Source organism: Homarus americanus, unplaced genomic scaffold, assembly GCF_018991925.1.
Source record: "Homarus americanus isolate GMGI-L3 unplaced genomic scaffold, GMGI_Hamer_2.0 scaffold42657, whole genome shotgun sequence".
NCBI lineage: Eukaryota > Metazoa > Arthropoda > Malacostraca > Decapoda > Nephropidae > Homarus > Homarus americanus.
The window spans coordinates 260,268-273,783 of NW_024722584.1; the positions used below are offsets into that span (position 1 = coordinate 260,268).

The 13,516-nt window shown below is 38.6% G+C and overlaps 2 protein-coding genes across 2 annotated transcripts; both read left to right on the top strand.

The window, feature by feature from the left end:
• On the top strand, positions 1-734 carry LOC121862820. Its single transcript, XM_042361139.1, has 2 exons — positions 1-448; positions 491-734. Exons 1-2 carry the CDS (start codon positions 136-138, stop codon positions 610-612), a joined length of 435 nt encoding a protein of 144 aa, XP_042217073.1. The 5' UTR covers positions 1-135; the 3' UTR covers positions 613-734.
• A 7,337-nt stretch (positions 735-8,071) lies between these two features.
• LOC121862821 lies at positions 8,072-8,856 on the top strand. Its single transcript, XM_042361140.1, has 2 exons — positions 8,072-8,570; positions 8,613-8,856. The coding sequence occupies exons 1-2, from the start codon at positions 8,219-8,221 to the stop codon at positions 8,732-8,734; spliced, it is 474 nt and encodes a 157-aa protein (XP_042217074.1). The 5' UTR covers positions 8,072-8,218; the 3' UTR covers positions 8,735-8,856.
• Positions 8,857-13,516: the final 4,660 nt, after the last annotated feature.

Sequence of the window (13,516 nt, forward strand, 5' to 3'; positions counted from 1 at the left end):
TGGATTATGTCAACTTTATCATACAGAAGCTGCTAGTGGCCGTGGTGGTGGTGCTGGTGGCCGGTGGTCACGCTGACGTCCACTCCTCAGGTGGAGCCCATCATGGGTCAGTCTCATCCAGACCTCATATAGGTCATGGTAGCCATGGTGTTGTTCATGGTGGCCATGGTGTTGCTCACGGTAGCCATGGTGTTGCTCACGGTAGCCATGGTGTTGCTCACGGCCACTCCACGGGACTTCATGGGTCCTACACCCCTCCAAGGCCAGTTTATGGTGGTCATCAGTCCAGCTACACGCCCCATACACCAAGCTATGGTAGCCATCATGGGGGCCACCATGGAAGCTACACTCCCCCTAGACCAACTTATGGTGGTCACCACACAAGCTATACGCCTCATAGACCAACTTATGGTGGTCACCATACAAGCTATACGCCTTATCAACCAACATATGGTGGTCACCATACAAGCTATACGCCTTATCAACCAACCTATGGTGTGTCTCATGGTGTCCATGGTGGGTCATCTGTGGGCAGGCACGTCGCTCCCCACCGTTCAGCAGGAGGCCACGGTTATGGCCATTAACATTCCTGAAACATGCAACCCAAAGTGAGGATGGCACAAGTACTTCAAGAACCTGCAAATTTGGTTCTTGAACCGTAAACTGGTTTTATTTATTTATTTAAATTCCTACACATTTGTAACTAAATATCCAATAAAACCGTGAAATATGAATAGAAACTTTTTGCATATCCTTTTAAACTGACGGTAATTAATGGAAGTATGGCTGGCAGACAGAACTCTGTCTAAACTACCCTTAATATCCCCAGAGTGTTCATTCTCTTTTTTCTAATTATTTCTGATCATTGGTTATAATAAAAAGGGGCATCTGGAAGTGTTGTGTATTTTGCCATTATCCATATTATTTGCTTTCATTATGATCCATGTACCATTGGCTTAAAGATTCACACCATTCACGAATGATGGACTACAGGTGTCCAAGTACCTCATGAACAATTATTGGTTTATATATTGTATACTAAAATGAAAGGCATATACTACAAGTTGCTGGATGGAGAAATGAGTTTCATATTGAAGCTATTTTACATCTTTGTGAAAACAGATTATTGGTTTTGAATTAACATAAAGATGACATTTGATAATGTTCCTGGACCTCGACCTAGATGGTTGTCAAGAGGGAGGTGTGAAGGTTTATCATCGATTTTAATTGAAAATCATGATTCTAGAAGTTGTGAAGGCGGTCGGCGATAGCCATAACAATAGCATGTGGATTGAGAGACTTTAGCGGTAGAGTGTCTTAGAAATCAGCGAAAGGACATAGAATTGTTGTTTTGAACCAACATAATTATATGGATGTGAATGATGGATCTTGATGCACAAGGCAATGCAATATTATGTACCACATAAATGAATTTCTTAGGAAGAATATATGAAGTGAATAGAACAAAGTGTAGAAAATAAGAAGTACTTGAAAACGGAGATAGGGAAGTAAACATGTACTGAACAAAAGAGTAGGTCAAGATCGTCTCCAGTGATATAGATAGTCTGTTAATATTAATGCAGATTAAAAAGAAATGTTGTAGCAGAGCGGAAAATATAAATCACAATATGGAAGGATGAAGTGGAGTATACTTTAAGTGAAAAAGACGGCTATGTAAAACACACTTGTATATATGATGGTCAGACATCAAGGTGTCGAGGGAGTTATGGCTCCGTGAGGACTTTCGGTGGCTAGTGATGCCGCCTTTTGTGTAGCGATGGGCCAGATATTTGTTTTTGTGTGGAATGGGAGTAACGTAACATAAATGTTCGACAGAAATAACAATGAATGTATGATTCCTAAGGGAGGTGGAGGTTCACGTTGCTTAAGACTAAGATGAATGAGCAGGCTTTGTGTGAAATAAAACAAATCCTAGGATTGCTTTCGTTGCTCTTCTGGTGCCGTGGTAGCGATCCTTGTACACACGCAGAACTCCAGTGTTTTATTCTCCACTAGTGAGATATTGTTTTTAAATGGAAGCCCGCGTGTATATATATATATATATATATATATATATATATATATATATATATATATATATATATATATATATATATATATATATATATATATATATATATATCACTGTAGGTGCGCGTGTTCCAAGTATACAGTATGCTGCAAGGAGGAAACACGAAGGCAAGCGCTTTCGTGTAATTCACATCTTCAGGGGTGAGTACAGACTAAGGAAATACATAACAAGGCAAATATATATACAGTAGAGGAAGGTGAGATGAAGTCCACAATAGTCAGGTTATTGGTTGGTGACCTACTATCTACCTATACTTACTTGTGGACTTCATCTCTGCCCTATATATATATATATATATATATATATATATATATATATATATATATATATATATATATATATATATATATATATATATATATATATGTATATATATATATTCGATAATAAATGAGCCCATTCCTTATGTTTTGAAGACCTTCATTGGGTAACCGCAAAAAAATTCTAGTATCTAACATTATCTCTCTAAAAAGAAAAGAGGAAAATGAGTCGTATAAAGGAACCACCTTAAAAGTTGGTGTGTCCTCGTCAGCGCCGATGGGCGTTGCCTCTCAGAATACAGCCGAGGTTGGTTTCACCAGGTGCTAAAATAGCTCATGTGTGGACTATAAAAGGCATCCACGACCCCACACTGACAACTTGTCTCTCAACCTCGACATGGTAAGCATCTCTTACTTCTCTCGATCTTATGGGTTATACTGTATATATATAACATAACGATGTTTTAATTTCACCAAACGTCTGAAGTCTACAGAAGTTCTAAACTTACTGTAATACTAAACATTACAAATTTCCAACAATTGTGAATTAATTCAAATAATTCCAAGTTATTCATATAATATATGAAATCTTAACAGATAATATTTCCAAATGATAAACAAAAGTATTTGCATAAGTGAATATTTCATTAATTTATAAATGGTTAATAAAATAACGATAAAGGTTAAGTTTTTACCATTTTGTGTTGTTATAAAATGCGTTATATTAGGCAATTAATGTGCTCTTATTATAAACTATATTCTTAAATCATGATGCATGTTGCGTATAATTAACATGTCTACTTTATCATACAGAAGCTGCTAGTGGCCGTGGTGGTGGTGCTGGTGGCCGGTGGTCACGCTGACGTCCACTCCTCAGGTGGAGCCCATCATGGGTCAGTCTCATCCAGACCTCATATAGGTCATGGTAGCCATGGGGTTGTTCATGGTCGCCATGGTGTTGCTCATGGTAGCCATATTGTTACTCATGGTAGCCATGGTGTTGCTCACGGTCACTCCACGGGACTTCATGGGTCCTACACCCCTCCAAGGCCAGTTTATGGTGCTCATCAGTCCAGCTACACGCCCCATACACCAAGCTATGGTAGCCATCATGGGGGCCACCATGGAAGTTACACTCCCCCTAGACCAACTTATGGTGGTCACCATACAAGCTATACGCCTCATACACCAACTTATGGTGGTCACCATACAAGCTACACTCCCCCTAGACCAACTTATGGTGGTCACCATACAAGCTATACGCCTTATCAACCAACCTATGGTGTGTCTCATGGTGTTCATGGTGGGTCATCTGTGGGCAGGCACGTCGCTCCCCACCGTTCAGCAGGAGGCCACGGTTATGGCCATTAACATTCCTGAAACATGCAACCCAAAGTGAGGATGGCACAAGTACTTCAAGAACCTGCAAATGTGATTCGTGAACCGTAAACTGGTTTTATATATTTATTTAAAATCCGACACACTTGTCACTAAATATCCAATAAAACTGTAAAATATGAATATACAAGTTCTTGCATATCCTTTTAGACTGACGGTAATTAATGGAAGTATGGCTGGCAGACAGGATTTTCTCTAAACTGTCCTTAATATCCCCACAGTGTTCCTTTTTCTGTTTTGTTTTTGATCATTGGTTGTGACAGAAAGGGGCATCTGCATGTATTGTATATTTGACTATTGTCTGTATAATTATTTTTTATGATCATTGTACCATTGGGTAAGAGATCTATGATATTCATGAGTGAGTGGCTACAGGTGTCCAGGTACCTCATGTACAATTATTGGTTCATGTATTTTATTTTAAAGTGAAAAGCATATACTATAAGTTGCTGATTGGAGAAATAAGTTTCATATTGAAGGTGTTGTATATATTTTTCTTATCGGTCAATGGATTCAGAAATTAACTTAAAGATGACATTGAAGTAGTGTGTGTTAGCAATCAAATCCATCATTTGATATTATCCCTGGACCACGACTAAATGGTTGTTAAGAGGGAGGTGTGAAGGTTTTTCTTCGATTTTGACGAAAAATCATGATACCAAAAGCAGTGAAGGAAGTCGGCGATATCCATAACAATAGCATGTAGATTGAGGAATATTTAGGGATAGAGATAAAGTCTCAGAATGCAGCGAAAGTGACATACATTTTTGTTTTGAATCGACGTTATTATGTGGGTGTGAGGGATGGATCTTGATGCACCAGGTAATGCTATAGTATATACCACATATGAATTTCATAGGAATAATATATGGAGTGAATAGAGCTTGGAAAATAATTGGATATTATTGTAAATATGAAGTATAAGTTTTTTGCATTTGCTGTTGTTTTAAAATGCCTTGTATTAGGCAGGCAATGAGACAGTTATCATACAATATATGTATTCAGGAAAGAGTTGGTCAAGCTTCTCGCTGGTGAGTAAGATGCAATATTAATGTTAATATTAATGTAAATTAAAATAATAATAATAATAAAAAAATGGATTTTAGCAGAGAGGGAACGATAAAAAATTATATGGAAAGATTAAGAGGAAGAAACAATTTAGGTGAGAGGACCGATAAGTATATGACGGTCAGATATCATGATGTCGAGTGAGTTTTTTGGAGGGGGAATTTTGCTGGCGATTGTTTTCGTCTTTTGTAAGGCGATGGGCCTGATATTGCTTTTTATCGGGGAGGGCGTAACACAGGATATATTTTCAACAGCAATAATAATGAATGTATAAGACCTAAAGCGGCCTTCAGCAGGAAAATATTGGATTGAATAAGAAGAAAGAAAAACAATTAAACGATGTTAATATATTTTCCTTTACAACTAATTAATAGTGAATATTTAAAACAATAAATAAGATTTTAATTCAATATGAAAGACGAATGCTTTAATTTCTATTTTTCACAAATTATATAAAATATGAAATAATTCTGATAGATACACATAAAATATATGCTGTAGAATGAGAGAACAATTATTTAATGTTTAAGATAATATGCCAATAAAGTGAATAAGACAAAGGTATTGGTTAGTGAGAGAAAAAATATTACAATGAAAATAAAAAAGTAAAATATTGAGAAATGCGAATAGAGACACATAGAAAATACACCAGGACACACACACACACACACACACACACACACACACACACACCAACAACCGCCTGCACAAAAGTCTACATAACCAGGTCATCAGGGAAATCAAGTCAGCCAAGAAGTCTTATTATCCCAGGAAAGTGCACGGCCTCAAGGAGGTCGGCATCGGTCAGTGGTACTCTAAGGTAAAAGATCTCTGTGGTCTTAACTGTCAGTCTCCCACACATCCTTTTATCTCACATTTACCTAGTGAGGAGGCAGCTGAGATAATTAATAACCACTTTGCTACTATATGTCATACCCTACCCAGTCTTGACCTCACTCTCCTCCCGGCCTACTTACCTTCCCCCTCCCCCCTCCCAGTGTTCAACTATTTGAAATTGCCAACAAACTCCTAAAATTTAAATCCAAACGCTCTACAACCCTAATTGACCTCCCAAACAAAATTTACAAGAAGTTTGCAGTTGAAATTGCCACCCCCCTCTGTTCCATTATTAATGCCTCCCTTAGACAAAGCAAATATCCTAATGAATGGAAAACCGCATATGTCACCCCTATCCCCAAGGTCCCCACCCCACAGTCCTCTAGTGACCTCAGGCCGGTTGCCATTACCCCCATACCCAGTCTACTCTGTGAAGACTTTGTTTTTGAATGGGCATTTACTAGTATTTATCAGTCAATTGATCCACAGCAATTTGGCAATATGAGGACCTCCTCCACATCACACTGCTTTGTTAGTTTCCTGGATTTTCTGAACAAAAACCTGGAGAAACGTAAGACATCACTGGCCGTTGCCCTTGTTGACTTCAGGAAGGCTTTTGACCTTGTTGATCACTGCATTGTTATCAACAAGGCCATTGCACTGAGGCTGCCCACCAACCTGGTCTCACGGCTCACGGATTTCCTGAGTGAGCGTCTTCAGGCAGTGAGGTACCAGGGTTCTGTCTCCACATTCCAACACCTCACCTGCGGTGTTCCCTTGGGGACCAAGATGGGACCAACCACTGTGCTTCTTAATCCTGATCAAAGACGCTCTCTCGGACACTCGTCACAGGTGGCAGTACGTGGATGACTGCACTGTGGGGGTTACAGTAGACAACACCTCACCGGACTACTCATCGCTACTAGGCACCCTGGACAGGCTACAGGCATGGACTACGGAGAACAATGTCACCATCAATCACACCAGAACCGTAGTCATGCACATCAACACCGCCACCACTCCAGTGCAGGCTCCAGCAGTTACAGTGGGTGCCCATCCTCTCCAGTTAGTGCAGTCTGCCAAACTCCTGGGTGTAACTATAGACCACAAACTGGACTGGAAGGCCCATGTAAAGAACACTATCAAGGCAGCCTCTTACCGACTCTACATGCTACGACAACTCAGGTCACTTTTGGCACCCACGTCAGAGCTAAGGACTATCTACAACGCATTTATACTCCTAAAATTAACGTATGCGTCACCAGTCTGGTCGTGTTCTCTCAACTTTACCCAACAACGTCAGCTAGAGAAGGTACAGAAAAGTGCCTGCAGAATCATGCGTGACGCAGACTACTCCGGCTACAACAACGCTCTCTCCACCCTGGAAATGCCCTCCCTCAGTGACCTCCACCACCAGGCACTAGCAGGGTTTGGTTGTGGACTACTGCACCATCCTCGTCATCGCCACTTACTGCCACCTGCAGTCCCCCGCCCACCTCGCGCAGTCCGCCACTACAACAAAATTCAGCCCATAAGAGCCCGCACTGATAGATAAAGAACAGCACCTTCTCATCTATTGTTAAAATAATAAATAGCTCCTGATTTATGTAATGTACAGCCCTGTAAATGTATTGAGCGTATATTTTTATATCTAAATCACATGTAAGTTTGTATATTTTCAGCCACCGGCTACAACTCTATTAATAAACCGTTTATTATTATTATTATTATTATTATTATTTTTATTATTATTATGACACACACACCCACATGAAAAAGAACTTTATAGAAGAACTTCACAGGGGCACCCCATAGAAACACTGTGTTAACAATTTCAACAGGAGCATGTTTAAAAGTTAGCGCGTCCTTGCCTAAGCCGATGGGCGTTACCTCTTAAAATACAGCCGAGGTTGGTTTCACCGGGTGCTATAAAAGACGTCCACGGCCCCACACTGACAACTTGTTCCTCAACCTCGACATGGTAAGCATCTCTTACTTCTCTGGATCTTACGAGTTCTCAAGATAACAATGAATTTTAAGATAATCAACTTAGAAAACAAATACAGTTTAGACACAGTGAATTACAGTACTAAATATCACACATTCCTAATAATGTTGAATTTATACTTAATAACCTCATTGTTTTAGAAATATGATAAACTTAACACAGCAAACTTTAAAAGGAAATACAAGGCCTTTGCATTGGGGAATATTTTAATAATTTATATCATAATTGGTTATAAACGTAAATATGAACTCTAAGTTTTCAGCATTTGTAGTTGTTATAAAATCCTCAGTATTAGGCAAGTAATAAAACAGTTATTATACAACATATTTATAAAACTCGGTGCACTTAATACAACCTTTTTAATTAGTCACTTAATTAACTGTGTCTATTCCTGTATCGTACTGTTATACGTAGAATTAATGGATTATGTCTACTTTATCATACAGAAGCTGCTAGTGGCCGTGGTGGTGGTGTTGGTGGCCGGTGGTCACGCTGACGTCCACTCCTCAGGTGGAGCCCATCATGGGTCAGTCTCATCCAGACCTCATATAGGTCATGGTAGCCATGGTGTTCATGGTAGCCGTGGTGTTGCTCATGGTAGCCATGGTGTTGCTCATGGTAGCCATGGTGTTGCTCACGGTAGCCATGGTGTTGCTCATGGTAGCCATGGTGTTGCTCACGGTCACTCCACGGGACTTCATGGGTCCTACACCCCTGCAAGGCCAGTTTATGGTGCTCATCAGTCCAGCTACACGTCCCATACACCAAGCTATGGTAGCCATCATGGGGGCCACCATGGAAGCTACACTCCCCCTAGACCAACTTATGGTGGTCACCACACAAGCTATACGCCTCATAGACCAACTTATGGTGGTCACCATACAAGCTATACGCCTTATCAACCAACATATGGTGGTCACCATACAAGCTATACGCCTTATCAACCAACCTATGGTGTGTCTCATGGTGTCCATGGTGGGTCATCTGTGGGCAGGCACGTCGCTCCCCACCGTTCAGCAGGAGGCCACGGTTATGGCCATTAACATTCCTGAAACATGCAACCCAAAGTGAGGATGGCACAAGTACTTCAAGAACCTGCAAATATGGTTCTTGAACCGTAAACTGGTTTTATTTATTTATTTAAATTCCTACACATTTGTAACTAAATATCCAATAAAACCGTGAAATATGAATAGAAACTTTTTGCATATCCTTTTAAACTGACGGTAATTAATGGAAGTATGGCTGGCAGACAGAACTCTGTCTAAACTACCCTTAATATCCCCAGAGTGTTCATTCTCTTTTTTCTAATTATTTCTGATCATTGGTTATAATAAAAAGGGGCATCTGGAAGTGTTGTGTATTTTGTCATTATCCATATTATTTGCTTTCGTTATGATCCATGTACCATTGGCTTAAAGATTCACACCATTCACGAATGATGGACTACAGGTGTCCAAGTACCTCATGAACAATTATTGGTTTATATATTGTATACTAAAATGAAAGGCATATACTACAAGTTGCTGGATGGAGAAATGAGTTTCATATTGAAGCTATTTTACATCTTTGTGAAAACAGATTATTGGTTTTGAATTAACATAAAGATGACATTTGATAATGTTCCTGGACCTCGACCTAGATGGTTGTCAAGAGGGAGGTGTGAAGGTTTATCATCGATTTTAATTGAAAATCATGATTCTAGAAGTTGTGAAGGCGGTCGGCGATAGCCATAACAATAGCATGTGGATTGAGAGACTTTAGCGGTAGAGTGTCTTAGAAATCAGCGAAAGGACATAGAATTGTTGTTTTGAACCAACATAATTATATGGATGTGAATGATGGATCTTGATGCACAAGGCAATGCAATATTATGTACCACATAAATGAATTTCTTAGGAAGAATATATGAAGTGAATAGAACAAAGTGTAGAAAATAAGAAGTACTTGAAAACGGAGATAGGGAAGTAAACATGTACTGAACAAAAGAGTAGGTCAAGATCGTCTCCAGTGATATAGATAGTCTGTTAATATTAATGCAGATTAAAAAGAAATGTTGTAGCAGAGCGGAAAATATAAATCACAATATGGAAGGATGAAGTGGAGTATACTTTAAGTGAAAAAGACGGCTATGTAAAACACACTTGTATATATGATGGTCAGACATCAAGGTGTCGAGGGAGTTATGGCTCCGTGAGGACTTTCGGTGGCTAGTGATGCCGCCTTTTGTGTAGCGATGGGCCAGATATTTGTTTTTGTGTGGAATGGGAGTAACGTAACATAAATGTTCGACAGAAATAACAATGAATGTATGATTCCTAAGGGAGGTGGAGGTTCACGTTGCTTAAGACTAAGATGAATGAGCAGGCTTTGTGTGAAATAAAACAAATCCTAGGATTGCTTTCGTTGCTCTTCTGGTGCCGTGGTAGCGATCCTTGTACACACGCAGAACTCCAGTGTTTTATTCTCCACTAGTGAGATATTGTTTTTAAATGGAAGCCCGCGTGTATATATATATATATATATATATATATATATATATATATATATATATATATATATATATATATATATATATATATATATATATATATATATATATATATTCAGGTAAATCACTGTAGGTGCGCGTGTTCCAAGTATATATGCTGATAGCCACAAGGAAACAAGGAAACACGAAGGCCCCAAGCGCTTTCGTGTAATTCACATCTTCAGGGGTGAGTACAGACTAAGGGGAAATACATAACAAGGCAAATATATATATATATACAGTAGAGGAAGGTGAGATGAAGTCCACAATAGTCAGGTTATTAGGTAGTGACCCTACTGATCTCCAACCTAATAACCTTACTATTGTGGACTATTCCTCTACTGTATATATATATATATTTGCCTTGTTATGTATTTCCCCTTAGTCTGTACTCACCCCTGAAGATGTGAATTACACGAAAGCGCTTGGGGCCTTCGTGTTTCCTTGTTTCCTAGTGGCTATCAGCATACTGTATACTTGGAACACGCGCACCTACAGTGATTTACCTGAATATATATATATATATATATATATATATATATATATATATATATATATATATATATATATATATATATATATATATATATATATATATATATATATTTATATGTATATATATATATTCGATAATAAATGAGCCCATTCCTTATGTTTTGAAGACCTTCATTGGGTAACCGCAAAAAAATTCTAGTATCTAACATTATCTCTCTAAAAAGAAAAGAGGAAAATGAGTCGTATAAAGGAACCACCTTAAAAGTTGGTGTGTCCTCGTCAGCGCCGATGGGCGTTGCCTCTCAGAATACAGCCGAGGTTGGTTTCACCAGGTGCTAAAATAGCTCATGTGTGGACTATAAAAGGCATCCACGACCCCACACTGACAACTTGTCTCTCAACCTCGACATGGTAAGCATCTCTTACTTCTCTCGATCTTATGGGTTATACTGTATATATATAACATAACGATGTTTTAATTTCACCAAACGTCTGAAGTCTACAGAAGTTCTAAACTTACTGTAATACTAAACATTACAAATTTCCAACAATTGTGAATTAATTCAAATAATTCCAAGTTATTCATATAATATATGAAATCTTAACAGATAATATTTCCAAATGATAAACAAAAGTATTTGCATAAGTGAATATTTCATTAATTTATAAATGGTTAATAAAATAACGATAAAGGTTAAGTTTTTACCATTTTGTGTTGTTATAAAATGCGTTATATTAGGCAATTAATGTGCTCTTATTATAAACTATATTCTTAAATCATGATGCATGTTGCGTATAATTAACATGTCTACTTTATCATACAGAAGCTGCTAGTGGCCGTGGTGGTGGTGCTGGTGGCCGGTGGTCACGCTGACGTCCACTCCTCAGGTGGAGCCCATCATGGGTCAGTCTCATCCAGACCTCATATAGGTCATGGTAGCCATGGGGTTGTTCATGGTCGCCATGGTGTTGCTCATGGTAGCCATATTGTTACTCATGGTAGCCATGGTGTTGCTCACGGTCACTCCACGGGACTTCATGGGTCCTACACCCCTCCAAGGCCAGTTTATGGTGCTCATCAGTCCAGCTACACGCCCCATACACCAAGCTATGGTAGCCATCATGGGGGCCACCATGGAAGTTACACTCCCCCTAGACCAACTTATGGTGGTCACCATACAAGCTATACGCCTCATACACCAACTTATGGTGGTCACCATACAAGCTACACTCCCCCTAGACCAACTTATGGTGGTCACCATACAAGCTATACGCCTTATCAACCAACCTATGGTGTGTCTCATGGTGTTCATGGTGGGTCATCTGTGGGCAGGCACGTCGCTCCCCACCGTTCAGCAGGAGGCCACGGTTATGGCCATTAACATTCCTGAAACATGCAACCCAAAGTGAGGATGGCACAAGTACTTCAAGAACCTGCAAATGTGATTCGTGAACCGTAAACTGGTTTTATATATTTATTTAAAATCCGACACACTTGTCACTAAATATCCAATAAAACTGTAAAATATGAATATACAAGTTCTTGCATATCCTTTTAGACTGACGGTAATTAATGGAAGTATGGCTGGCAGACAGGATTTTCTCTAAACTGTCCTTAATATCCCCACAGTGTTCCTTTTTATCTGTTTGTTTTTTGATCATTGGTAGTGACAGAAAGGGGCATCTGCATGTATTGTATATTTGACTATTGTCTGTATAATTATTTTTTATGATCATTGTACCATTGGGTAAGAGATCTATGATATTCATGAGTGAGTGGCTACAGGTGTCCAGGTACCTCATGTACAATTATTGGTTCATGTATTTTATTTTAAAGTGAAAAGCATATACTATAAGTTGCTGATTGGAGAAATAAGTTTCATATTGAAGGTGTTGTATATATTTTTCTTATCGGTCAATGGATTCAGAAATTAACTTAAAGATGACATTGAAGTAGTGTGTGTTAGCAATCAAATCCATCATTTGATATTATCCCTGGACCACGACTAAATGGTTGTTAAGAGGGAGGTGTGAAGGTTTTTCTTCGATTTTGACGAAAAATCATGATACCAAAAGCAGTGAAGGAAGTCGGCGATATCCATAACAATAGCATGTAGATTGAGGAATATTTAGGGATAGAGATAAAGTCTCAGAATGCAGCGAAAGTGACATACATTTTTGTTTTGAATCGACGTTATTATGTGGGTGTGAGGGATGGATCTTGATGCACCAGGTAATGCTATAGTATATACCACATATGAATTTCATAGGAATAATATATGGAGTGAATAGAGCTTGGAAAATAATTGGATATTATTGTAAATATGAAGTATAAGTTTTTTGCATTTGCTGTTGTTTTAAAATGCCTTGTATTAGGCAGGCAATGAGACAGTTATCATACAATATATGTATTCAGGAAAGAGTTGGTCAAGCTTCTCGCTGGTGAGTAAGATGCAATATTAATGTTAATATTAATGTAAATTAAAATAATAATAATAATAAAAAAATGGATTTTAGCAGAGAGGGAACGATAAAAAATTATATGGAAAGATTAAGAGGAAGAAACAATTTAGGTGAGAGGACCGATAAGTATATGACGGTCAGATATCATGATGTCGAGTGAGTTTTTTGGAGGGGGAATTTTGCTGGCGATTGTTTTCGTCTTTTGTAAGGCGATGGGCCTGATATTGCTTTTTATCGGGGAGGGCGTAACACAGGATATATTTTCAACAGCAATAATAATGAATGTATAAGACCTAAAGCGGCCTTCAGCAGGAAAATATTGGATTGAATAAGAAGAAAGAAAAACAATTAAACGATGTTAATAT

Coding starts and splice junctions, on each gene's coding strand:
- LOC121862820 (XM_042361139.1), top strand. CDS start 136: ATGGTAGCCATGGTGTTGTTCATGGTGGCCATGGTGTTGCTCACGGTA. Junction 449..490: donor TATACGCCTTATCAACCAAC/ATATGGTGGTCA, acceptor TTATCAACCAAC/CTATGGTGTGTCTCATGGTG.
- LOC121862821 (XM_042361140.1), top strand. CDS start 8,219: ATGGTAGCCATGGTGTTCATGGTAGCCGTGGTGTTGCTCATGGTAGCC. Junction 8,571..8,612: donor TATACGCCTTATCAACCAAC/ATATGGTGGTCA, acceptor TTATCAACCAAC/CTATGGTGTGTCTCATGGTG.